General features: G+C 48.4%; 2 protein-coding genes across 2 annotated transcripts; both read right to left on the reverse strand.

Moving 5' to 3' along the window:
- Positions 1-3,270: 3,270 nt before the first annotated feature.
- Positions 3,271-3,953, reverse strand: LOC126028168 (EP300-interacting inhibitor of differentiation 2-like). Its single transcript, XM_049787216.1, has one exon. It carries the CDS (start codon positions 3,941-3,943, stop codon positions 3,374-3,376), a length of 570 nt encoding a protein of 189 aa, XP_049643173.1. The 5' UTR covers positions 3,944-3,953; the 3' UTR covers positions 3,271-3,373.
- Positions 3,954-11,371: 7,418 nt separating this feature from the next.
- LOC126028535 (EP300-interacting inhibitor of differentiation 1-like) lies at positions 11,372-11,839 on the reverse strand. Its single transcript, XM_049787495.1, has one exon. The coding sequence runs from the start codon at positions 11,837-11,839 to the stop codon at positions 11,372-11,374; it is 468 nt and encodes a 155-aa protein (XP_049643452.1).
- Positions 11,840-27,220: the final 15,381 nt, after the last annotated feature.

The following is a 27,220-nucleotide window of genomic DNA, read 5'->3' on the forward strand; positions in this document are numbered from 1 at the left end:
GAGGAGAGAGACAAGGGACAAAGAGATAGAGACAGAGAGACCCAGTGATTTTTAGGGCTTATTCCTGACTTTGCATGCAGGAATAACTCCAAGCAGTGCTTGGGGGACCATGTGGAGTGCTGGGGACTGAACCTGGGTTAACTGCATGCAAGGCAAGTACCTTACTTACAGTCCTGCTATGTCACTCTGGCCTCTCACCCAAGAAATTTTTTTGGGCCATACCCAGTGGCACTTGGGTTACTTCTGGCTTTGCACTGTGAAATCGCTTCGGGAGGGCCAGAGAGATAGCACAGCAGTAAGGCGTTTTGCCTTGCACATGGCCGACCAGGGACAGACCTGGGTTTCCTGGCATCCCATATGGTCCCCTGAGCCTGTCAGGAGCAATTTCTGAGCGCAGAGCCAGGAGTTAGTTACTACCCTTGGCACAACTGGGTGTGGCCCCAAATCCAAAAAAAAAAAAAAGAAATTGCTTGCTTTGGGGAACCTTATGGGATGCCAGGAATCAAATCCATGTCTGTCCTGGGTTGGCCATGTGCAAGGCCCTGCTGTGTTATATCTCCAGCCTCACCCAAGAAATTTGTACATGAGCCTGATTTATTTAAACAAGCTGTAAAAGTGGTCTAGAAACTAGATCTGCAGATCCAACATTTGTTCCTAATGAAGCATAAAGGAATGTATTGGAAAATTTTTGTTTGCTTGTTTTTTGAACCACACCTGGTGGAGCTCAGGGGTTACTCCTGGCTCTGTGCTCAGAAGTTGCTCCTGGCAGGCATGGGGAACCATATGGGATGCCAGTGATCAAACCTGGGTCCATGCCGGTTCGGCTTCGTGCAAGGGAAATGCCCTACTGCTATGCTACTGCTCTGGCCCTATGTATTGGAAAATATTTTATGAGTCACATGAACACCCTCCCCCCCAACTCCCAAATCACAGCTGAAGCCGCTAAGTTCTAGAAAATGGGCAGTTTCTCTCATGAAGTTAAAATCATTATGGTGGGCCCAGAGAGATAGCACAGCGGTGTTTGCCTTGCAAGCAGCCGATCCAGGACCAAAGGTGGTTGGTTCGAATCCCGGTGTCCCATATGGTCCCCCGTGCCTGCCAGGAGCTATTTCTGAGCAGACAGCCAGGAGTAACCCCTGAGCACCGCCGGGTGTGGCCCAAAAACTAAAAAAAAAAAAAAAAAAACCCCTAAAACCGTTATGGAGACCAGGGAGATAGTAGAGGGGGAAGGCGCTTGGCCTTGTACCTGATTGCCCCAGTTTGATCCCCAACAATAGGAGTACCCCTGGTTCCAGCAGAAGCCAGTGTATGAATGATGCCAAAAGTGTCCCTGATGATTAGAATGTGACCAGCTTGTGACCACAGTGACTCTGCAGGGTCCACACACCTACCCAATGGGACTAATCTGCAGTGAAAAGTGAGGCCCAGATCCACACTGCTACCAGAGGAAGTAAGACCTGAGAGTCCCCCCAGATCATGTCTATGAAATAGGGGACAAGGCCAAGCAATAGAAACAAGTAGATTCTTGGTGGACAGTGGTGAGGGGCGGGGGTGGAGGCAGACAATAGGAGATATTCATTCACGGTAACAGTGTTTCTCAGAGGTGGTGCAGAATGTTCTAGAATTAGATAATTTGTGACCAGACTGATAACCTTGAACTAGAAGACAAAATAAAAGTTAGGTTATGGGAGGGTGGTGGGGGATATTGGAGAGATAATATAAGGACTAAGGTTCTTTTCTTGCTTTTTCTTGAACACAGCTGGGTGTGGGCCCCCCAAATAAAAAAAATAAAAGAATTGACTTTATGGTATGAGAACTGTATGTTAAGAAAAAAAAAGTTGGGGGCGCCGGAGAGATAGCACAGCGGTAGGGCGTTTGCCTTGTGCGCAGCCGACCCAGGACTGACAGTGGTTCGAATCCCAGCATTCCATATGCCCTTCCCCCTCCCCCCAAGCCTGCCAGGAGTAACCCCTGAGCACCGCTGGGTGTGACTCCCCAAAAAAGAAAAGTTGGTCCTCTAAATTCAAGGGGGGTGATCCCTGAGAGTAAAAGCAGGAATAAGCCCTGAGTACCACCAAGTTGGCCCAAACACCCCCACCCAGAAAAAAAAACACCCCAAAACAACACAAAGCCATGGGAATGCAGTGCAGTGGGTAGAATGGTTGCCTTGCTCACAGCCAATCGGGGTTCAATCTCCAACATCCCATTTGCTCCTTTTTTTTTTTTTTTTGGTTTTTGGGCCACACCCAGCGGTGCTCAGGGGTTACTCCTGGCTGTCTGCTCAGAAATAGCTCCTGGCAGGCACGGGGGACCATATGGGACACCGGGATTCGAACCAACCACCTTTGGTCCTGGATCGGCTGCGCTGCTGTGCTATCTCTCCGGGTCCCCCATTTGCTCCTTCTGAGCCCCCAGGGACCGAATGAAGAGCCAGGAATAACAGCTGAGCATCCCTGGGTGTGGTCCAATCACTCCCACCCACCTCCCCCAAGTTAAAAAGACAACATAGAGGCTTGTAAAGACTTCAAGATATGGTCTTAGGAGGAAATAAAAAACTACACCAGTAAATATAACCTGCGGCTTTTTTAATTCAATGAAAAACCCCACACCAACTTGTATTTGATTGTTGTATAAGGACTGGAAGATCAGAAAGAAAACTGGAGATAGGTGGATAAGTGGGGCACAAGGAAGGAAGACTGAACATTTGATATTGGGGTGGGGGACACTTGTAGAATAGAATCACCCAGATAGTACAAAAAAAATTAGAGGAAAAAAATCCAGAAATTTCAGGTATCCTTGAATACATGGCTTATCACGTCCATTTTTACAATATTTACTCTACCTGCCTCCTCTGGGAAGGCCTGAGAAAACAGTCTTTCACCGGGGATGGTTCGGGCCTGTTCTGGCTCTCGGAGCCACCTGCTGTCGTCGTTTCTCTGGTTTTCTTCATCATCGAGGGCTCCACTGGCGATTAGTTTTTAATTCTGCAAGTCTCTGCTGAAAACAAGCACCGACCGCTTTGGAGTGAAGTAATAGTTAAGACATTTCCATAACACAGGGGAAAGAACTGGAGTGAGCCACAAAACTCAGCCACTGGGAGAGAGGACAGAGAGACAGCTCTGTGGCTTTTTGGGGGGAAACCTTTCAGCTCTTTCCCTTGGCAGTGCAACTGACTTCTTCTTGCAGACTTGGACTTTTAAGGGGAAAAAAAAAATCAAGTGAAGATCAGTTAACTGAATAAAACCATAATAACAGCAATAATAATAGCAGTAGTAAGAATAATCATAGTAACAGTAAAAAACAGAGATTGTAACAATACTGCCTGGATGTGGAGGTGGCCAGGAGGGCCGCTCGGGGCCCGGCCCCCCAATATCTACTCCCTGCTGATGTACTTGTCGCAGCCCAGTTCCTCGATCAGGGGGTTGATGACCTCGGAGGCGGTGAGGGCGATGGTGAACATCAAGATGTCAAAGTCCATCCTCTGCGGGTTGCGCTGGTAGTGGGCGTCCAGGGCGGCCTCGCGTGCCCGGCAGGCCTCGACGAACAGGCGGCGGCGCTCCTCCAGGGCCTGGATGCGGCCGGGGGTGATCGGGTAGTTCACCAGGTAGTGACGCAGGAACTGCTGGTAGTTGATGCCCAGGAGGCTCAGGGGGTGGCGGAGGCGCAGGTAGGGCAGCGCTGCCCGGCTCGGACCGAGGCCGGCGCGGACCCGACGGCGGTGCTCCGGGGCTTCTTCCTCGGCGGGCTCCGCTGGGCCCCGGGCAGGATCCCTGGCCGCCGCCATCGGACCTGCTCCCGCTGCTCCTGCCAATGCATCTGGCTCCGCAGCCCCCAGCGGCCCGGCTCCCTCCGCCAACGGATCTGGCAGTGCCAGGGCCGGCTCCCGCCTCCCGCCGCCTACCTCCTCCGGCGGGCCGTTGCAGCCAGCGGGCAGCTCAGACATCTCGGCGTGCGGGGGGGGGTCCGATCCCACCGCAGGGACTCGGGGTGTCGCGGGACGGGCGGCGAGCACTGTGCAGGGCGCAGCGGATCAAATTAGGGAGCCGGGCGATGCGCGGGTGTCAGTATCAGGGCGGCTCGGCGCACTGCGCATGCGCCGCCCGTCCCGATGAGCTTTGGGCGCCACCTAACGGCCAGCCTAGTGTCGCCCCTGGGAATAGTGAAGCCAAAGAAGGGAAACCTTGGTTTGCTCACACACACACACACACCCCAGCCCCACTTCTAAGTTTTTCTCCTTGGCAAAGAGAGTGTCAAGATGCTGTTATGCCAAGGATGAGCTAGATGCATGTTGTTTTTTAGTTTTTACATTATAATTTGTTTTAAATTTTTTTTTTTTTTTTGGTTTTTGGTTTTTGGGTCACACCTGGCAGTGCTCAGGGGTTATTCCTGGCTCCAAGCTCAGAAATTGCTCCTGGCAGGCACGGGGGATTATATGGGGCACTGGGATTCGAACCGATGACCTCCTGCATGAAAGGCAAACGCCTTACCTCCATGCTATCTCTCCAGCCCCTTTTTTAAATGTTTTAATTAAAACTTTTTTTTCATTTTTTTTTTTGGTTTGGGGGGACCCTTTTCTGCAGTGCTCAGGGCTTATGACTCTGGCTCTATGCTCAAAATTCACTGCTGGTATGGCTTAAGCTCGAGGGACCCTATGGGATGCCAGGAATCAGATTCAGGTTGGCTGTGTGTAAGGCAAATGCCTTCCTTACTCACTGTACTATCACTCTCTTCTCAGTTGTCCAAATTATCTTTTTCTTTTTTTGGGGGGGGGGAGGTCACACCGGGCAGCACTCAGGGGTTCCTCCTGGCTCTATGCTAAGAAATCGCTCCTAGCAGGCTCAGGGGACCATATGGGATGCCGGGATTTGAACCACTGTCCTTCTGCATGCAAGGCAAATGCCTTACCTTTATGCTATCTCTCCGGCTCCTGTCCAAATTCTTGATAGAAATGTCAAAGTTCAAGGTGGAGAGATAGTGGAGTGGAATTGTGGAGTGCCAGCTGGGCTATTTACTATAAGTGGATATTTAAAAAATTTTGCCTCCTGTGGGACACAGGTGATAAGGTTTTAGCTCCAGACTGCAGGCTAGGAAAATGTACATTTGAGAGAGAACAGCTGGCAGACTAGGCCATTGTGTCAGCAGATAGCAAGGGATAGGATTTAAGACTCTACACTGGATGAGGCACTGAAGGACAGGAGTGATGTCATTCATGGGTAAAAGGAGAGGTCTGAATATTGGGGAGGGACCCAGACCCATATGCTTGATTTGTACAACCCCCCAAATAAAAGAAGGGCCTTCACTGGCAATAAGCAATTTGGCTGCCTGGACTTTTGTCTTGGAGAAAACTGTTCCAATGGGCACCTCATTTGAGGTCAAGTTCTGGGTCCTTCCCACCCTCCTTCCTGTCCCTCCTGCTTTAAAGACTCATGGACCCTCAGGCAGGAGCTCAAAGAAAAAAGAAGGGAGAAAAGAAGGGATGTCATGGAAGACACTTGGCAGCGTGTGGCAGTTTGTCTCTTTGTCAGACATGAAAATCTTTCCTCCTGTCCCCATTCCTCCTGTTCTGGTCCAGCCCATCCTTTCCCTGGCATGGGTAGGGAGAACTGGATCATGGAACTGCCAACATGTACTTTTTAGTTCTGCATTTGTTCCATCTTGTATATCAAATGGAAATTAATCCCATTATGAGTTAATAGCTGCAATATTCCTGGAGTATATCTGTCTCTAGGTAAAGGTTTGAGATTTGGGGTTACTTGGACTGACTTTCCAGGGTGCCAGTGCCCCACCTTCACCTCCATGAGAGTTCCCCAAGGGCACAGCCCCATGCCAGGCAATAGCCCCTATCTTAGTCATGCCCCTTGTCGCAGAGTTTGGGGTTCTGAGAGGCCTCTTTTAAGACCACTTGGTGGGGCTTCTTTCAGCCACTCTCCCTGACACTGTCTTAGTCTTAGAGACACTGTGACCAAATATTTTCTCAGGAACTTGTTTCTAGGCCCTACCACTTTTTCACTTTAGAGACGATTAATTATTAGCTCCAAAGGATTTGAAGCCACAGTTGAGTGGGTGAAACAGGAGGGCTGAAAAGACCTTGATTATATATTTGTTGGTTTTGAGGCTATGCACAGCCAACTCCTTGCTCTGGGCACAGGGATCATTACTCATGGCCCCCTAAGTGATACCAGAGATTTGAATGAGGTCAGTGAGATATGATGCAAGCGCCTTAACCCCTGGCCTATCTGCCCCCCTCAGAAGGAAGCACTTAAAAACCCAAAACTCTTCTTTCAAAAGAACCACTGCAAAATGCCCCCCAAAGTTATTGGATCCACCTTTTCTTTGGGTTTGGCCGGGTCAAGAAACATCAGACATCTCAGCATTTTGACAACACAATTTTATTTTGCACTCACATTACATATCTGCTCCTAAAGGGTGGGGGTCTGGTCCCCCTCTCAGGATGTACCCGATGAAGCCTTGACCAGCTAGCACAGCATTAGGTGTAGCAAGATGGCAGCCAGCAATGAAACCGGAAGTGGACGGTGCTCTTGGAACTGGAGTTCAGAAGTGAGGTCCCACCCCCTGCTCACATTTCCCACCCAAGGCAGTTGGTGGTCAAGGCCCATGTGGGCCACGAAGCCTTCTCCTCTTGGGGACTGGTAACAGAACTGACTTCCCCAAGGCATTTAGACTCTTTTGGAGCTCACGCAAACACGCACATAACCCAATTAGTAAAATTTTTGAAGTCATTGTATAACATGAATAGAGCAGCAATGTATAAATCTTAGCGAATCACTCACTTCTGAACAGAGTAGTCATGAACAGCATTAGTCCTACATACTGGTTCACTTCTTCAACGGACAAGATCCAAATCACGAAAATATGCCCCTGGTGAGAGGTCTCTGTAGTACTTCAAACACCAATTCTAATGAACACTTAAAATATATGGGCAGATGGAATATTCCTATACACAATTACAAAGAAATTTCACTGTCCCAGGGCCCCTAAGCATGGGGAAAGATGAATGAGAACAATCTCGAAGCTAGGAAAGAAGTAGCCATGTTCATAAGGGTCATCCCTTTGACACTGAACAAAGATGCTAGCATTCAAAGAAACTGCAAATATATAATATATATTTGGGCCACAATTGCCTGTGAGAAAGAGGTTTGGGCCATAGTTGGTTGCCTGGGCTCAAGGCTTACTCGTAGCTCTGTGCTCAGGGATCACTTCTGGTGGATCTATGGGACCCTATGTGATTCCAGGGATGGAACCAGGGTTTGGCATGTGCAAGGCAAGAGCCCTGCCTGCTGTACTATCTCTCTGACCCTTCCAGGAATAATCTTAGCAGAAAATGTACAAGCCCAAGTTGAACAAATTGGGTTCTACTAAAGAATCAGAATTGTACATGGGGATCAGAATGATGACTGAGCAGGCTGGAGTCTGTTTGGAAGGGAGTAACCCCAAGCCCCTGAGCATACTGGGTATGGCCCCCAAACAAAACAAAAAGAAAAACTCAAAGGTCTGAAGCACATGCCTGCTGGCACAGGGATTCGGGTTTCATCACCACACGGTCTCCTTAACACCTTCCCGAGAAGCCTTGGTGACCCCCAAAGCAAAAGAAAATGCTAGGTGGGATGAGGATTGCAGAGATTAAAACCATACGATGATGTGTATCAGTGATTCAAATAGCATGTTGCTGGCATGCCAAAGGTTGGACCACGAGGAGAATCTAGAAACTACCAGCACAATCTAACCCGCAGTACACAGCCTGCAAGCCCACAAGGATGAGATAATAACTGCTACTTCCTCACTGGTTGTCACAACTGGGCAGTTAGCCAAAAAGTCAGGCTGACTCGACCTCATTTTTGTACACCAAGATAAATTCCATCAGTTCAAAGATTTCAAAAGGGAAGAAAGAAAACCAAGGTAAAAAGATGGGGCTAGGGAGAGCTCAAAGGGCTAGACACAGGCTCTGCATGAGGGAGGCCTGGGCTCCTTCCCTACAGTACACCGTCCCCCAGTATAAGGCTGAGAATAATCCTTAAAAAGACTGCTGGATGCAACCCCTCAACCAACAATAAAAAGCAATGAGAGAGAGAGTGTGAGAGAGAGTGTGAGAGAGAGAGAGAGACAGAGAGACAGAAACAGAGAGAGAAGGAGAAGAGGAGGAGGAGGAGGAGGAGGAGGAGAGAGGAGTTTTATAATGGTGAGGGAGAGATAGCTTGATAACCTAGGAATGGGAATATCTTTCTAAATGCCTCAACATCCAGAAGCCATAAGAAAAAAAAAAAAAACACTGAGTATCTAAACACTAAAACCTCTTGTCTTACTAAAACCTTTCAGAAAGAAAAGTGGTGTGTGTGTGTAACCTGAAATTTGGGTGAGACAAAAGGTGAATCAAATACACAAGCTCCTAGAACTTAAAACTAACAATTCAAGAGTAGAGTTGGTTCAAGGGGACAGACATGGTTATCAACAAAGTGGAACCTGACATTTGTTCAGAGGGGTCTGGCCCTGACCTTGGCTCTCTCTAATAGGGGCTAGTGAACATGCCCTTGCTTCCCAGGGCAAGATCTAGCCTTGTGATTCAGCAAGCCAACTAACAATGTGATGCCTATCTGTATAGATTTCTTTTTTGAGGGGAGGGTATACCCCCAAGTGTTCTGAGCTGCCTTTTTTTATGTGGGGGGAGGCTACATCTAGAGATGCTCAGGGATTACTCCTGGCTCTGCACTCAGGAAACTCTCCTGGTGACTCTAGGGGGACCATATGGGATGATGGGGGTCAAATCCACATTGGCTGCATGCTAGGCAAAAGTCCTCCTTGCTGTGCTCTCTCAGGTTCCTGGCTTACTTCTGGCTCTGTGCTCAGGCAATCACTTCAAGTGCCAGATATGTGGATGCCAGGGATAAAGTCACAGCTGGTCACATGCAAGAGACTTGTGATCTCTCTGGGGACCAAGTGTGTCTAACCTGAAGCTATATGCTCAGTCCCAACGTTCCAGAAATGTGAGGCTGTTAGCCACAATGCAGCTTGTATAAGTAAACTCTAGATGGAAATGCAAAGGTGAAACACGAAGGAGGAGCATAGATCAATAGTTAATACAATTAAATACGCATAACAGTTGATCCACTGGATCATCTTATTCTTGTTTTTGCACCCCTGACCCCCCCGCGGTGTTCAGAGTTTACTCCTAGCTCTGGACTCAGACTGGGCTCAGGTCAGCCATATGCAAGGCAAATGCCCTACCAGCTGTACTATGTCCCAGACACAGACTTCAAATTTCTTATAATGTAGTTTTCCATATTCTCACGAAGCTTAAAAAGAGAAATGAAAACAAACAAACAAAAACAACAAAAAATACCCCACACATTATATATATATATACTCAAAAGTCTTCTCTGCTGCTTACTTCCCACTTCAACTCCACAGATAATCACAGTTCTTTATTCTCCTTCCAAAGTGTCTTCGTAGGTCCAGTAGGAACAGGAAACTTCCCCTTCTTTCTTACACACAAATCATATATGCTAATCCATGCTTTCGCTATTCACCTACCATCACAGCTCAGGGCCCTTCCTAAATTCACAGCAAGCACTCTTTTGAATTGCCACCCTCAGAAGTGTATGATTCCACTCTGTGACTTGTGACGTAATATATTTAACCAGTTAGTGGCTGGACTGGAGCCTGTGCTAGCATGAGACTCCTGGTTCCACCCAAACAACCCCCCCAACCCAATACACAACATATATAGATATAGAACACCCAGTAATGATTTTAATAAGCATTTGACTTTACTTATTTCTTTCCTATAATAAAAATTATAGCCAATGGCTTTGGGGGATGAGGGAGGTGAGTTTGGGTTCTCAGGCAGTGCCAGGGACCAAGGGGTCACTTTTTGCCTGATGCTTAAAAAGCTAAGCTCTGCTAATTCAGCCACCAAGGCTGGCTCCCCTTTGAGCTCTTACCCCAGCGCCTTGATTTTACCTTCTACTTTTTTGGTTTGTTTTTAGGTCGCCACACCTGCAGTGGTCAGGGCTTATTTTTGGCTCTGAGCACAAGATTTACTCCTGGCAGTGCTATGGGGTGTCAGGGATGGAGCTGGGGTCAGTCAGCTACAAGGCAAGCACAATACCCACTGTGCATCATTGCTCCAGCTCAAAATTTTACCAATTTTAAATACCTTGCAAAACCCAAAAATCTTCCCCATACATAATTTGTCTACTTTAACAATAGATTACAGATAAGTAAATTCCCAGAGTTCCTCTTGGATCTTTGAGGTTCTCAATTTCCCACTTATAAATTTAGAATATGAAGTCTTCATCATGGTTTAATCATCAGCCCGTTTTTCTTTTCTTGATTTTTGGACCACACCCGGCAGCGCTCAGGGGTCAGGCTCTGCGATCAGAAATCACTCTTGGCAGGCTGGGGGGACCCTATGGGATGCTGGGAATCGAACCCGGATGCCCTACCGCTGTGCTCTCACTCCGGCACCCATCAGCTTGTTTTTTCTTTCTTTTTTATTCAAATTAAAAACTGATAGGATTTCTGCTCATTTCGTCTTCCGGCTGCGTGGTTGAGATGCCACCGGGGGTGGTGCCTGAGCACCTGGCAGAATTGCAAACACTCAGTTTTTAAGCGATGAGGTGGAGGTGGGGAGTGCAGTATTGGGGTGTTGCAACGGGCTGGGTGCTCTCGGAGGATTTGCAGCCTCTTTCTTGCGTCGCAGGGGGGTTGGTTTACCATCTTGGTGAGTGGGGTGAATTCAGCTCTGGGCTGCTGCGTTGCAATCAAACAAACGCATTTGCAGAAACCCAAGCAGAGAAGAAAGGGCCATTCCACCAGGTGGCAAAGCACATAACAAAGGATTTTTCTTTTTATCCCAAAAGCTGCCCAGCGACTCCTAGAGTCCTTTCCTCTGCATCCTGATGTTGCTTCTTCCCCTGGCCAACAATGCTGTAGCTTTGCATCCTGTAGATCAATCAGCTCCTTCTTCCACCACCGCAGGGGAGGGGGGGATTTTCCAGGGGGGCTGGATTGGACAAATAATGAGTCTTTTCTTTTTCTTTTTTTGGTGTTTTGGATCACACCCGGCGGCGCTCAGGGTTTCCTCCTGGCTCTAAGCTCAGAAATCGCTCCTGGCATGCTCAGGTGACCATATGGGATGCCAAGATTTGAACCAACATCCTTCTGCATGCAAGAAGGCAACCCCCCCCATACCTCCATGCTCTCTCTCCGGCCCTGATGTGAGTCTTTTTATTTGCAGGGAGCAAATCAAAAATCAAAAGCAAAGAAGAAGGGCAGGGTTCTCCGAAGCGTGGTTTTGTTTCTCCTGCCTGCCAAGGGCACCCACCCTCCCCCAGAGCAGGCCCCGGGGCTGGATCTATTCCCGGTCTTTGAGGCGATCGCAGCCCAGCTCGGCGGCCAGGCGGCTGAGGGCCACGGAGGCGAAGAGGTCCTCGATGAAGGTGAAGTAATCCAGGTAGACGTTGGGGTACCGGGCCTGCCAGCTGGCGTCCTGGGCCACCTCGCGGGCGCGGCACACGTCCATGAACACCCAGTTGGGCTCGTTGAAGCCCCGCAGGCGGCCCCCGTGCGCGTTGGGCACCTCCTCGCCGATGGGGGGCTGCGCGGCCGCGGCCGGCTCCGGCCCCAAGGCCTCGGCCTCGGCCTGGGGGGCCCCTTGCCCGGGGGGCCCCGCCACCAGGCCTGCAGGCCCGGCCGCCTCCGCCTCGGCCCAGCGGCCCGCCCACAGCTCGGCCGAGCGCGCCCGGGCCGGCTGTCGTCGCCGCCCGCCGCCGCCGCCGACCTCCTCCCGCGCGCCCCTGGCGTCCGCCGGCGGCTGCGACATCTCCGCGCCCGGCCGCGACACTCCGGGATGCACAAGGGATGCAGGAGTGGTCCAGCGACGGCGCGCGCGCGGACCACGTGGTCGCCGGCCCTGCGCGTCTCCCAGTGCGCGTGCGCGCAGGTGTGCGTGGGAGCGCGCGCCTGCGCGGTTCGCCCCGCCCGCCCGGGCGTGGGAAATCCGGGCCCGGCAAGGGCAGCTCCTCCTCCCTCCTCCTCCTCCTTGGCTGTCTGGCTGCCTTGGCCTTCCCAATTTGGCTGACTGGCGGGGCAGGTGTCTATCATCTATCTATCTAATCTACCTATCTACCTACCTACCTACCTACCTACCTACCTACCTACCTACCTACCTACCTACCTACCTACCTATCTATCATCTATCTATCTATCTATCTATCTATCTATCTATCTATCTATCTATCTATCTATCTGTCTGTCTGTCTGTCTATCCATCCACCTACCTATCTACATAAGCAGGTATCTATCATCTATCTATCTATCTATCTATCTATCTATCTATCTATCTATCTATCTATCTATCTATCATCTATCTATCCATCCATTCACCTACCTATCTACATATGTATCTATTTAATCTATCCATCTATATATATCCATCCATCCATCCATGCACCTATCTACCTATGTATGTATCTATCTAATCTATCATCTATTCACCTATCTACTTATGTATGTATCTTATCTATCTATCCACCTACCTATCTACCTATATATGTATTTAATCTATCATCTATCCATCCACCCACCCATCCATCCACCCATCATTCATCCATCCATCTATCCATCTATCTTCTATCTATCTATCTATCTATCTATCTATCTATCTATCTATCTATCTATCTATCTATCTATCTATCTATCTATCTATCCATCCGTCCACCCACCTATCCACTTACCTATGTATCTATCTATCCACCTATCTAACGATCTATCTGTCTGTCACCTATCCATTCATCCATCTATTCATCCACCCACCCACCCATCTGTTCATCTATACACCCACCCACCTATCCACCTACCTACCTACCTACCTACCTACCTACCTACCAACCAGTCTACCAACCCACCTATACACCTACTTTTTTATCTATCTATCCACCTACCTATCTATAATCTATCTATCTATCTATCTATCTATCTATCTATCTATCTATCTATCTATCTATCTATCCATCTATACACCCATCCACCTATTCACCTACCTATGTATTTATCCACCTACCTATGTATCTATCCACTTACCTATCTATCCATCCATCCACCATCCATCAATCCATCCATCTATCCATTTATACACCCACCCACCTATCCACCTACCTATGTACCTATCTACCTATGTATGTATCCATCCATCCACCTATCTATCTACCTATGTATGTATCCATCCATCCATCCATTGACTGGTTTATTTACTTATTTATTTACTTATTTATTTATTTATTTATTTATTTATTTATTTATTTATTGTTGAGCCACACCTGGCAATGCTCAGGGATTACTATGTTCGGGTAAATCACTCCAGGTGGTGCTCAAGTACCAGATGGGATGCCTGTGATTGAACCCAGGTCTTGATCAGTGACAAGGACTGGGTCGTAGTGGAGCAGTTCTTTGATAATATCTTGTTTTATTTATATGCTTTTTTGCCACACCTGGGATTATTAGTATAAACAAATTAATAGCAATGACTATTATTAATTATTGATATTATCAAGGAATAAAGTAAAAGATGATATTCCCAAATATTTCCTTTTTGCAAACAACGTGATCTTTTATTCTTTTGTTCATCAGTTTACATAGAAGAATATGTCAATTTTGAGAGATAGTATAGGCAGGTAGTGCTCTTGCCTTGCATACAGCCAACCCAGGTTTGAAACCCAGCATCCCATATGGTTCCCCATCTACTACCAGAATACTGAGTGTAGAGTAAGGAATAATCCCTGAGCATCACCAGGTGTTGCTCCCTCCAAAAAATGATTTGTTAAATTTTGAGGTTTATAGTATAGTGGTAGTGGTAGGGTGCTTGTCTTACATACTGCTGATCTTGACTTGATCCCTGGCACCCATATGGTCTCCTGAGCCCCTTTAGAAAAGAATGCTGAGTGCAGATCCAGAAGTAAGCCCTGAGCACAGCCTGGTGTGCCCCCACCAAAATAAAACAAAACAAAACAAAACAAAAGTATTTTGTCAATTTTGAGACCAGAGAAATAGTACAGTGAGTAAAGCATTTGTCTTGACATGACTAGCCTGGGTTCAACAACCCCTGATACTCATGTGGCCCCGAGCACCACTAGGAGTGACCCCCAGGCACAGAGCACCACCCAGATGGAATCCCCAAATAAACAGAAACCTTGATTTTTTTTTTGTTTGTTTGTTTTTGGGTCACACCCGGCAGTGCTCAGGGGTTATTCCTGGCTCCAGGCTCAGAAATTGCTACTGGCAGGCACGGGGGACCATATGGGGCTCCGGGATTTGAACCGATGACCTCCTGCATGAAAGGCAAACGCCTTACCTCCATGCTATCTCTCCGGCCCCCAGAAACCTTGATTTTATAATGTTTTAGCAAACCATTTAACAAACTTAAGTACTTTTATATTTTCTCATTTTTATTCATCAGGAGTAACTGTTTTAACTTTGTTCCCCCCCCCCTTTTTTTGTAGTTATCAAATTATTTTGTTTTGGGGTCATACCCTGTAGTGCTCAGAGGCTGCTCCCAGCTCAGTGTTATGGGGGACATCACTCCTGGCTGACATTGTTTCAGGGACCATGCAGTGCTTCCTCCTCAGGACCTCAAAAGCCTCAGGAGCTCCTGCATACAATGCATGCTCTCCAGCCCTTTTTTTTTTTTTAATTTATTTTTTTAATTTTAGGTTCACAACCGATAGCGCTCACGGGCTACTCTGGCTCTACACTCAGAAATCACTCCTGGGGGGGGCATGGGATGCCAGGATTCGAACCACCGTCCTTCTGCATGGAAGGGAAACGCCCTACCACTGTGCTATCTCTCTGGCCCCAGCTCTCCAGCCTTTTGAGCTAACTATGTGCCCATATTTCGTTTTTTAGAGCTGAGAATTCTGATATATGTATATGTATATATGTTGTGTTTGTTGTTGTTTTGTTTTGGGCCACACTCAGTGGCGCTCTGGGGTTATTCCTGGCTCTGTTCTCAGAAATTACTTCTGACAGGCTTGGGGGACCATATAGGATGCTAGGGATTAAACCCAGGTTGGCTGCTTGCAAAGCAAACACCCTACCTGCTGTGCTATTACTCTGGCCCTGAAAATGCTCATATGTTTCTCCAAGTGAAAAGTTATTTATTTAAAATTACTATTATTATTTTTTGTTTTGTTTTTGGGTCACACCCGGCAGCGCTCAGGGGTTACTCCTTGCTCTACACTCAAAAATCGCTACTGGCAGGCTCGGAGGACCATTTTGGGGATGATGGGATTTGAACCATCATCCTTCTGCATGCAAGGCAAATGCCTGGGGCCAGAGAGATAGCATGGAGATTAGGCGTTTGCCTTGTTTGCAGAAGGACTATGGTTCAAATCCCAGCATCCCAAATGGTCCCCCGAGCCTGCCAGGAGCAATTTCTCTTTTTTTTTGGGGGGGAGGGTCCATACCTGGCAGTGCTCAGGGGTTATTCCTGGCTATAAGCTCAGAAATCGCTCCTGGCAGGCTCAGGGGACCGTTTGGGATGCCAGAATGCAAACCACCGTCCTTCTGCATGCAAGGCAAATGACTTACCTCCATGCTATCTCTCCGCGCACCCCCCCCCCCTGTTTTTTTCCAGGAGCTATTTCCGAGTGTAGAGCCAGGAGGAACCCCTGAGCACAGCAGGGTGTGACCCAAAAACAAAACAAACAAAAAAGAAACCACTCCTGTAAAGCTTGGGTTATCATATAGGATGTTGGGGATCAAACTGGGGTCAACCGTGTGCAAAGCAAGCACCTGATCCACTGGATTATCTTTTGGGCTCCCTAAATATGTTTCATTCACTGTCTTTTGGAAAAATTTGAAATCCAATTAAGATTATATTGAAACCTGACTAGTGATACCAATCCAAAGTGGTCAGATCAAGCAAGACAAAGATGGATTAAGAGGCTGGAGACATAGAACAGCGGTTAAGTCACTTGCCTTGCTTTGGGCCAACCTGGGTTTGATATAAGGGCAAAGCATATGTTTCCTCGGGCATCATTAAGATTGATTCCTGGGGTCGGAGAGATAGCATGGAGATAGTGCGTTTGCCTTGCATGCAGAAGGATGGTGGTTCGAATCCCAGCATCCCATATGGTCCCCCGAGCCTGCCAGGAGCGATTTTTGAGCTTGGAACCAGGAATAACCCCTGAGTGCCACTGGGTGTGGTCCCCCCCAAAAATTGATTCCTCAGCACAAAGCCAGGAGTAAGCCTGACTGGATGTGATTCCCCAAACAAATAAACAAACAAAAAACAAACACTAAGGACGGACGAAGGAACTATGATTCCATGCGACCACTTTATACTGGGAAACCAAAGCTGTTTGCACAAACCAAAGATATTCTCTGGCTCATATGCTAGAGAAGCTTCCAGAATCTGAATTTTGGAATTTTGGAAATAAATTGTGTCACCTGTCGCTAATGTTTGATGATGGAATTGGGTTTATCTGGCAAACACTCCCTCTCCCATTTCTCCTCCCCTCCTGGTTGTGCCATCCCCAATTCCTTACAAGAGACTTAATGGGAGCTGGTAGCCATAGTTTGTGCCTTGCACACAGCCGACCCGGGTTCGACTCCCCAGCTACAATATAGCCTCCCTCTTCCCTGCCCCTCCAGGTGTGATCTCTGAGCGCTGAGCCAGTCCTGAGCATCACCAGGTGTGACCCCCCCAAAGCAAAAGGCTCAAACAGACCCAACAGGAGTTGAGTCTTCAATGAGGAAGGATGGAGTGGCTTGCAATTGGGTGAGGGCTGGGGGACCCCGCCCCTTTTTGATTTGGGGATGGGGCCAGTGTCTTTAAACCAATGGTTACTTGGGTCGGGGTGCTTGGTCTTGGAATAATCCTCTCCTTGCAGGTTCCCCCACCCAACCCCCTAACTGATCCTCCTCCCAATTCCCTGCTTGTGGCTTTTTTTTTTTATTATGAGAATCTTGAATTGCGTGTGTGCAGGCGCAAGTGTGTACTCTGGTACCTCGGGGATGCACAGTTGGGGTCGGGGTTCAGTCTGGGTCTTTTCACCTTTTTGCTGAGCTGATTTGGGGTTGGCAACGTTCCTGCATTGTGTTTCCATTTCCTGGGCGCTGCTCAGCTGCAGGCACTGAATGGCTTTTGCGTTTGTGAGTGAGTCTGGGTAGTGATTGGACTTAGCTAGGTTTTTGTTGATTAGTTAGTTTTTGTTGATTTGCTCTCTGTGTATTCTGCCCAGCTCTGCAGCTCAGTTTCTTTCTTGTTCTTTCCAGAAGCTACATGGCAGGTAAGAAAAAACCAGGGCAGGAGGTACTGGACTTGGCTGGCCACTTTGTGGAAAAGTGTTTGTAGGAACCCTGGGTGTTGTCTGCATCAATGGTATTTCATATTTATACGTCCCTGCCTCAAAATCCAATGGGAGTCCCCACTTCTGCCTGGCTAGGAGAGGAGGCCTCTCTCCACCCTGCTCCCTTCTCCCTCCTGGCCCTCCTTTACAAATTCCCTTCTCAGGGGACAGGGAAGGTGGTGCTAGAGGTAAGGTGTCTGCCTTGCAAGCGCTAGCGTAGGACGGGACAGCGGTTTGATCCCCCGGCGTCCCATATGGTCCCCCCAAGCCAGGGGCGATTTCTGAGCGCTTAGCCAGGAGTAACCCCTGAGCATCAAACGGGTGTGGCCCAAAAACCAGAAACCAAAACAAAAAACAAATTCCCTTCTCTTTCTAGGAAGGTTTATTTTGCTTGTATTATTCTAGAGATGTAGCATCACATTTTTGTTGTTTGCTATGGCCCCAGAACTTGATAACTTCCCTTAGTTTTGTTGCAAACAGAAATTCTCCCTGTGGGGGGCCGAAGAGATAGCATGGAGGTAAGGCGTTTGCCTTGCATGCAGAAGGACGGTGGTTTGAATCCCAGCATCGCATATGGTCCCCAAGCCTGCCAGGAGCGATTTCTGAGCATAGTGCCAGGAGGAACCCCTGAGCACTGCCGGGTGTGACCCTAAAACCAAAAAAAAAAAAAAAGAAAAGAAATTCTCCCTATGGGCTCGTGTTTTCCTACAAACATCTGAATTTTATCCTCCAGTATTGATATAGTTCTTTTTTTTTAAGTTTTTGGGCCACACCCGGTGACGCTCAGGGGTGACTCCTGGCTATGCGCCCAGAAATCGCCCCTGGCTTGGGGGGACCATATGGGACACCGGGGGATCGAACCGTGGTCCGTCCTACGCTAGCGCTTGCAAGGCAGACACCTTACCTCTAGCGCCACCTTCCCGGCCCCAACATTTTCTTCTTCTTTTTTTTTTTTTTTTTTGGTTTTTGGGCCACACCTGGCGGTGCTCAGGGGTTACTCCTGGCTGTCTGCTCAGAAATAGCTCCTGGCAGGCACGGGGGACCATATGGGACACCGGGATTCGAACCAACCACCTTTGGTCCTGGATCGGCTGCTTGCAAGGCAAACACCGCTGTGCTATTTCTCAGGGCCCTGATATAGTTCTTGCCATTTCTCCTAAAGGGGAAGTTCAGGATCCTCCCGGGTGGACAACAAAGGTTGCTTTGGTATTTCTCTTTTCACTAGGCATTGATTTTCACCAATTTATTAATTTTTTTGGTGGTGCTCAGGGATTACTCCTGGCTCTGTGCTCAGAAATTGCTCCTGGCAGGCTCTGGGGACCAGATGGGATGCCAGGAATTGAACCGGAGTCTGTCCTGAGTTGCCCACATACAAGGCAAATGCCCTACCACTGTATTATTATTCCAGCCCTGATTTTCACCAACTTTAGTTTAACGAGAGCCTCCTGAATTTTCCACTGCAGGAATGCAAGGAGACGCCTGTGAGGAGCTCTGCTCTTGTTGCAGCCAAGCCCAGCTGCAGGCACTGAATGGCTTATGGGAAAAAACCCACTACCCAAGTGAGGAGGAGTTCGAGGAACTGGCCTCCAAGTTACAGCTGACAAAGGGGTTGATTCAGGTACGGCCTGCATGTCTCTGTTTAGCATCCCTAATCCGGTCCCCTCCAGTCTCAGTGATTTTAGGATACATACTTATTATTTTGTCTTTGTCTTCTTTCTCCTGGCCTTCGGCTTGATGGAAAGTCACCCTTTGAGAAAGGGAACCAGAGTTCCAGTAAAACCTTTGATTTGAGACCCATGATGTTCTCTGGTGATGTTCTCTGTTCTCTGGTGAGAGAATCAGAGGTACCACATGGAGGGAGCTGCACCCCCTCAATTAAGAGGCCTCATAACAGGGATATAAAGAATCACCAAAGACTGTCCCAACTCTACACTTCAGACTCCCCCACCTTCCTACTCTGAGACCTGGGCCTAGTACCGCCTGCCTTTCTTTCCCTTCCAGCATGCCTTGCTCTGTGGCAGAGCCCATGGCTAATGCCTGGGTCATGTCCTGCCTCGACTTGGATTCCAAGGATGAAGGGCCTGGGAAAACTTTCTATGGCAATTTTGGGCTCACATGCTAGTAGAACTCAGGGGTTGCTCCAGGTTTTTTGTTTTAGTCACTTCTGGCAGTACTTATACTGGGGTCAGGGATCTGACTGGATATTTAACCCCATTTGTTTCTCTTCAGTCTGAGAAAAACCTTATTTAGAAATGGGTGTGAGGGGCTGGAGTGATAGCACAGCAGTAGGCCAATCTCCTTGTACTCAGCCAACCTGGGACAGACCTGGGTTTGATTCCTGGTATCCCATGTAGTTCCCTGAGCTTGCCAGGAGTGATTTCTGAGTGCAGAGCCAGGAGTAACCCCTGAGCACTGCTGGGTGTGGCCCACAAACAAACAAGGGTGTGAGGGGCTGGAGTGATAGCACAGAGACATGCCTAGCATGTTGTTAATCTGGGTTTGATCCCCAGCATCCCATATGTTCCCCTTAGCTTGCCAGGAGTGGTTTCTGAGTGCAAAGCCAGAATTAACTTCTGAGTGCCACTGGCTGTGACCCACAAAACCAAAACCAAACCAAAACGAAAAAAGAAATGGGTGTGAGATGCTACCCCCACAAATACACTCCTGATCCTGATCAGGGGGGACCTTCCCTTTTTAAGGAAATCTCACAATCTTCTTTCCCCAGGTTTGGTTCCAGAACCAGCAGAGTTCAAGAAAACACATGGAGTGTGACTGGAGCTATAGCACAGCGGGTAAGGTGTTTGCCTTGCATGCAACCAATCTGGGTTTGATCCTCAGCATCCCATAAGGTCCTCTGAGCCTGCCAGGAGTAGTTTCTGAGCAGAGCCAGGAGTAACCCCCAAGCACTGACAAGTGTCCCCCCCGCCCCCAGAAAATCCACAGAGAGTTTGGAGAGCTTGAGCATGCAAAGGACCCTGCACCAGACATGGAGTAAGGGGGGCTGTTATTGTCCTCAGACTCCCAGGTTATCTACCCTGAACTTCTGGCAGTTCCAGCCCTATGGGCACAGAACCCCCTTTGACTTCTTATGGTGGGCACTCTAGAGGGGTAGGAATGGAGCCCCTCAGCTCCAGCCCCTGATTCAGAGCCACTGGGTTTAGTGGAAGAGACCACTTATGCCCTGTACTCCCCCATAATCTATGATGCATGTTCTTGGGGAAGATGATTCTGAGAGCTGAGGTCAGGGTTTGCTCCCCAAGGTTTGACTAAAGTGGTTGCTGGTAAAATCCCATGCCTAGAACCCCCTGCAGTGATATAGGAGCTACATTCTAATCCCCAGGAGATAGACCCCATCCCCACAGAGGGACACTGGTGCAAAGAGACAAGGTTGGTTACTCCTTTCTCTGTAAGAGGTACATATTGCTCCATTTTGCTGAATCATCCTGTTTCCAGGGATTCTTTCCCCACAGGACATATCAGGTGAGCCCCGGGAACCTCAAGCCATAGAGCAGCAGCCAGCACAAATGGGTGCTCAGTGGTTACTCCTGGCTTTGCACTCAGAAATTGCCCCGGGGCAGACTGGGGGACCATATGGGTACCGGGAATCGAACCGGGTTCCTCCCAGGTCGGCCACATGCAAGGCAAATGCCCTACTGCTGTGCTATCTCTCTGGCCCTAGTCTTGGAAACTTTAAGGGTTCCCCCCCCACACACACCCACTTGCATTTTGAAAGGAGTTGGGCCTCCCCATCTACTGGCTCTAGCTAGTCCTGTTTCTTTTCTTTCTCCTCACTTAGGAAACTTTCCCTAGGAGATTTAAAACAATTTTTTGTTTGTTAGTTTTTGGTCCACACCCAGTAGTGCTCAGGGGTTACCCCTTGCTTTGTGCTCAGAAATCACTCTTGGCAGACTTTGGAAACCATTTGGGATTCTGGGGATGGAACACTGGTCAGACTCATGCAAAACAAATGTCCTACCCACTATGCTATCACTCTGGTCCCTCAACACAATTAAATTTTTTTTGGGGGGGGCCACACCTGGTGACACTCAGGGGTTACTCCTGGCTATGTGCTCAGAAATTGCTCCATATGGAGACCATATGGGACGCCTGAGATTGAACCAAGGTCAGTCCTCGGTCAGCCATGTGCAAGGCAAATGCCCTATCACTATGCTATCTCTCCAGCCCCCGAAAAGTTTTTTTTTTAATAAAAATAAAATATTGGGCCACACATGAAAAATGCTTGATTATTCTGGCTCTGTGCTTTGGGATCCCTCTTAGGGTTGGAACACTATATTGAATATCTGGGATGGAACCCATGTTGCCAGCATACAAGACATGTCAATACCTGCTTTGGCATCCATCAGTGTGTCTTTTTCTATTTTAGTTTTTGCTATACTGTGATTCCCTTTTCTTCTTTGCTCCCTCCCTTCCTCCCTCCTCCCTCCCTCCCTCCCTCCTCTCTCCCTCCCTCCCTCCCTCCCTCCCTCCCTCCCTTCCTTCCTTCCTTCCTTCCTTCCTTCCTTCCTTCCTTCCTTCCTTCCTTCCTTCCTTCCTTCCTTCCTTCCTCCCTTCCTCCCTCCTTCCCTCCCTCCCTCCCTCCCTCCCTTCCTTCCTTCCTTCCTTCCTTCCTTCCTTCCTTCCTTCCTTCCTTCCTTCCTTCCTTCCTTCCTTCCTTCCTTCCTTCCTTCCTCCCTCCCTCCCTTCCTCCCTCCCTCCTTCCTTCCTTCCTTCCTTCTTTCCTCCCTCCCTTTTTTTCCTTCCCTCCCTTTTTCTCCCTCCTTCCCTCCCTTTTTCTCCCTTCCTCCCTCTTTTCCTCCCTCCCTCCCTTCCTCCCTCTTTTCCTCCCTCCCTCCCTCCCTCCCTCCCTCCCTTCCTTCCTTCCTCCCTTCCTCCCTCCCTCCCTCCCTCCCTCTCTCCCTCCCTCCCTTCCTTCCTTCCTTCCTTCCTCCCCCCTCCCTCTTCTCCCTCCCTTTTTCTCCCTCCCTTTTCCTCCCTCCCTCCCTCCCTCCCTCCCTCCCTCCCTCCCTCCCTCCCTCCCTCCCTTCCTTCCTTCCTTCCTTCCTTCCTTCCTTCCTTCCTTCCTTCCTTCCTTCCTTCCTTCCTTCCTTCCTTCCTTCCTTCCCTCCCTTCTTTTCATTCTCAATCTCTCTTTTCTCTCTATACTTTCTTTTCCACAACTGAGAGTTCTCAGGGCTGACACTAGGTCTTGCAGTTAGAGATCACTAGTAGAGGGGATTCCCGAGATCAATCCAGAGATAATACTTTCCTTTTTTGATATTCTTGCAGACACTGACCCTGCATGAGGCTGGGTTTTCGGATACTGTTTTAAGTTCTGACGTGAGTGCATTGTGGGTGCTGCCGGGAGATCCCCCCCAAATACAGACAAAGGTTTAGGGCATCTCAGTGTGGAGATGTTTTAGTGTCATAGAATATCATAATTTATTTTCCTCTTAATTGTTCTATCATTTTTGCTTTCCTAAGAGCCTCATTATTTTCCCCTGCAGAAAAGAAGAGAAGGGCTCATAAGCCGCGCACCAAATTCACCCCAGAACAGCTTAGAGTGCTCAGGGACTTCTCCAAGAGGAATCTGAATCCAGATTGGGCCAATATCCAAGATCTGGCTTTTGAGACTCAACTGAATGAGCATGTGATTCAGGTAAACACCTATAAACATTTACCTACAACACCCCAAGTCCAGAGACCCCTCCTCACACATATTCTAGTCATAATAGAACACCAGGACGCAGAGGTTTCTGCTTGTCTAGTCGGGGAGCAATGTTTTTTTCTTTATTAAAAATATGTTTTCTTGCATTTCCATTTCATGGTCTCATGAGCATTGATTTGGTTTAGTGCCACCTGTTGTGTTGAAACCTCTATTTAGGTTATTATCAATGAGGTTTCTGAATCTGCAATCTTTCGCCCAGTGGTTCAACACAATCCCCAGGAGGCAAATAGCTTGCTACCATTGTGGAAAACAGGGCATATCAAAAGAAATTGCCGTTTCCTTATAAATTCAGCTCCTCAAGGGCACACATACAAGATGCAGGGAAATGCCCACAGGGCCTCCCCGCAGGCCCTTCCAAATCAGGGGCAAAGCTCACAGACAATAATCCTTTCAAGCCCAGCCCAAGAAAATTCATCACAATAAGGGAATTAATTCACTCCACATCAGGGAGTGCCGCATTAGACATATTATGCCCAGAGGACACTACAATTTACCCAAGAGCATGCCCTTACATGTTAGAAACTGGTGGGGCCGGGCGGTGGCGCTAAAGGTAAGGTGCCTGCCTTACCTGCGCTAGCCTAGGACGGACCGGGGTTCGATCCCCCGGCATCCCATATGGTCCCCCAAGCCAGGAGCGACTTCTGAGCGCATAGCCAGGAGTAACCCTTGAGCATCACCGGGTGTGGCCCAAAAACCAAAAAAAAACAAAAACAAAAACATGTTAGAAACTGGCATTGTGGGCCTGCCACCCCCAAATACTATGGATTTGATTCTTGGCAGAAGTTCCCTCAACATAAAAGGTATATCAGTATCCACTGGTATCACTGACTCAGATTCTATGGGAGAAATCATTGTAGTTATTACTGTACCAGTTACATGGACTTTTAAAAAAGAAGCGATTGGGGCCCCGGAGAGATAGCACAGCGGCGTTTGCCTTGCAAGCAGCCGATCCAGGACCAAAGGTGGTTGGTTCGAATCCCGGTGTTCCATATGGTCCCCCGTGCCTGCCAGGAGCGATTTCTGAGCAGACAGCCAGGAGTAACCCCTGAGCACCACTGGGTGTGGCCCAAAAACCAAAAACCAAAAAAAAAAAAAAAAAAAAAAAAAAAAGATAGATGAGTACATTCTCATTACCTTCTACGGGGCCGGTGAGGTGGCGCTAGAGGTAAGGTGGCTGCCTTGCAAGCGCTAGCCAAGGAAGGGCCGCGGTTCAATCCCCAGCGTCCCACATGGCCCCCCAAGCCAGGGGCAATTTCTGAGCGCTTAGCCAGGAGTAACCCCTGAGCATCAAACGGGTGTGGCCCGAAAAAACAAAAACCAAAAAAAAAAAAAAAAAAAAAAAAGAAGCGATTGCTGAGATAGTAATAGTGCCTTATGAGGGGCCTGGAGAGATGGCACAGCGGTGTTTGCCTTGCAAGCAGCTGATCCAGGACCAAAGGTGGTTGGTTCGAATCCCGGTGTCCCATATGGTCCCCTGTGCCTGGCAGGAGCTATTTCTGAGCAGACAGCCAGAAGTAACCCCTGAGCACCGCTGGGTGTGACCCAAAAACCAAAAAAAAAAAAAAAAAATAGTGTCTTATGTCAAATTTGGGACTTCAGATAAGACTAGAATTGGAGGTTTTAGAAGCACAGATCCGGGTACTGTTCAAAACCCAATCGTGGCTCTGGTTACTAAATTTAAAGATGAACACCCAATGATCAAACTTCACTTGTAAGGGCAACTCTTTGACGAAATGATAGATATGGGTGCTCAGGTTACCGTAATTTCTGATAAAGAATGGCCAGAAAGAAAATTGGCCTCTTCAGGAAATCCTGTATTCGCTAGAAGGAGTAGGAGGCCTGAGCTCCTGTCTGTTGAGTACGAGGACTATGATATTTTACGGCCCAGAAAATCAAAAAGCGATAATCAGACCTCACGTGGGCCCATTTTCACCATCCCTGTGGGGCCGTGACCTACACAAACAGTGGAAAGCAGAATTCCACATCCCTTTAGCTCCAGAAGAGCCCGAACCTTCTTTTGATTTAAAAACCCAAAATTTTTAGTAGGGGCCACTACCATAAAAACACCAGCACCAATAAAAATAAAATGGAAATCTGGTGAACCAATTTGGACAGGTCAGTGGCCCCTTAAAACTGATAAATTAAAGGTGCTGACAGAATTAGTGGAGAAACAGCTAAGTTTAGGACATATTGAACCATCTTTTTCTCAGTGTAATTCACCTATATTCACTATAAAAAAGAAATCTGGTAAATGGAGACTTTTTTTTTTTTTTTTTTTTTTTTTGGTTTTTGGGTTACACCTGGCGGTGATCAGGGTTACTCCTGACTGTCTGCTCAGAAATAGCTCCAGGCAGGCACGGGGGACCATATGGGATACCGGGATTCGAACCAACCACCTTTGGTCCTGGATCAGCTGCTTGCAAGGCAAATGCCGCTGTGCTATCTCTCCGGCCCCCCCTCTTTTTTTGGGGGGGGCCACACCCGGCAGTGCTCAGGGGTTACTCCTGGCTATCTGCTCAGAAATAGCTCCTGGCAGGCAGGCACGGGGGGACCATATGGGACACTGGGATTCGAACCAACCACCTTTGGTCCTGGATCGGCTGCTTGCAAGGCAAACGCCGCTGTGCTATCTCTCCGCACCCCCCCCCTTTTTTTAAATGGAGACTTTTGATGGATCTTAGAGCTGTAAATTTATCCATGATATCACTGGGCGAAAGATTGCAGATCCAGAAACCTCATTGATAATAACCTAAGTAGAGGTTTCAACACAACATCACCAACATAGTGCACTATTCTTCTGAGAAAGAGAAACGAACTCAAGTCCCTTCATTTCTCTCCTGCTTTTGACTTTCCTCTGTGTTGGGGCCCAACCTGCAGTGCTCAGGGATCGCCCTTGGTGGGGATGTGAACAGTATGTGGTATGTGATTACCGTGTGCTGGATCCTTGTCATTTGTGCCCTGGGCTAGGAATTTGCCAAAGGGTTTCCCAGGAACATGAGTGAATGGGTTTGTGCAGGGTGAGGCCTTTGCCCGGGGACAGTAGAATTGACTCCCAAGAAGGGGAAAGAAACAGGGTTCTATGAGCCCCTCATTTTTTTTTTTTTTTTTTGGTTTTTGGGTTACACCCAGCTGTGCTCAGGGGTTACTCCTGGCTATCTGCTCAGAAATAGCTCCTGGCAGGCACGGGGGACCATATGGGACACCGGGATTCGAACCAACCACCTTTGGTCCTGGATCGGCTGCTTGCAAGGCAAACGCCGCTGAGCTATCTCTCCAGGCCCTATTTTGTTTTATTTTACATTTTTTATATGTTTTTTGTTTGTTTGTTTGTTTTTTTGGTTTTTGGGCCACACCAGGCATTGCTCAGGGGTTATTCCTGGCTGTCTGCTCAGAAATAGCTCTTGGCAGGCACAGGGGACCATATGGGACACCGGGATTCGAACCAACCACCTTTGGTCCTGGATCAGCTGCTTGCAAGGCAAACGCCACTGTGCTATCTCTCTGGGCCCAATTTTACATTATTTTATTGATGCTTAGCATGGGCTGCAGAGCTCATGATCACTCCAGGCTGGGATTGAACCTACCTGGGCCCAAACATCTGACCTCTAGTACAATCTCTTTTGTTGCCGAGAAATTAGTTGAGACGAGTCTGAGACAGGAGCTGCAGAAAGGGTCTTTCTGCTTGGAACCCCTTATTGACCTCTCACTATCACTCCCTAGGTTTGGTTCCAGAACCAGCGAGCCAGGAGGAAGAAGGATGCAAAGGGAAGGAGTTTTCCAGTGCCCAAGTGCAGTGCTGAGAGCAAGGGAGAGCCCAACTCTCCTGAAGACTCCCTGGAGTCTAGCATATGCAGTCCCTTGGACCTGAGAGTTCGCCGAGAAGTGGCTGAGGAGACCCCCAGAGAGGTAGCAGCCTCTGAGTAGAGTCCAGCCTTGGATGCTGAGCCAAGGGACCCCCTTAGACTACAGAGACCTTGAGAATTTGCATGCAGCCCCCTATGGACACCGGTGTGCTCCTTCCTTCAACAACAGGAAGTGATTTCCTGCAACACCAGAATTTTTCAATATTTTATTAACGTGGAGAGGATTTTTTAATGATAGTTCTTCAACAAGCAATTGGGAATTCTTCCTT

Source organism: Suncus etruscus, chromosome 14 (assembly GCF_024139225.1).
Source record: "Suncus etruscus isolate mSunEtr1 chromosome 14, mSunEtr1.pri.cur, whole genome shotgun sequence".
NCBI lineage: Eukaryota > Metazoa > Chordata > Mammalia > Eulipotyphla > Soricidae > Suncus > Suncus etruscus.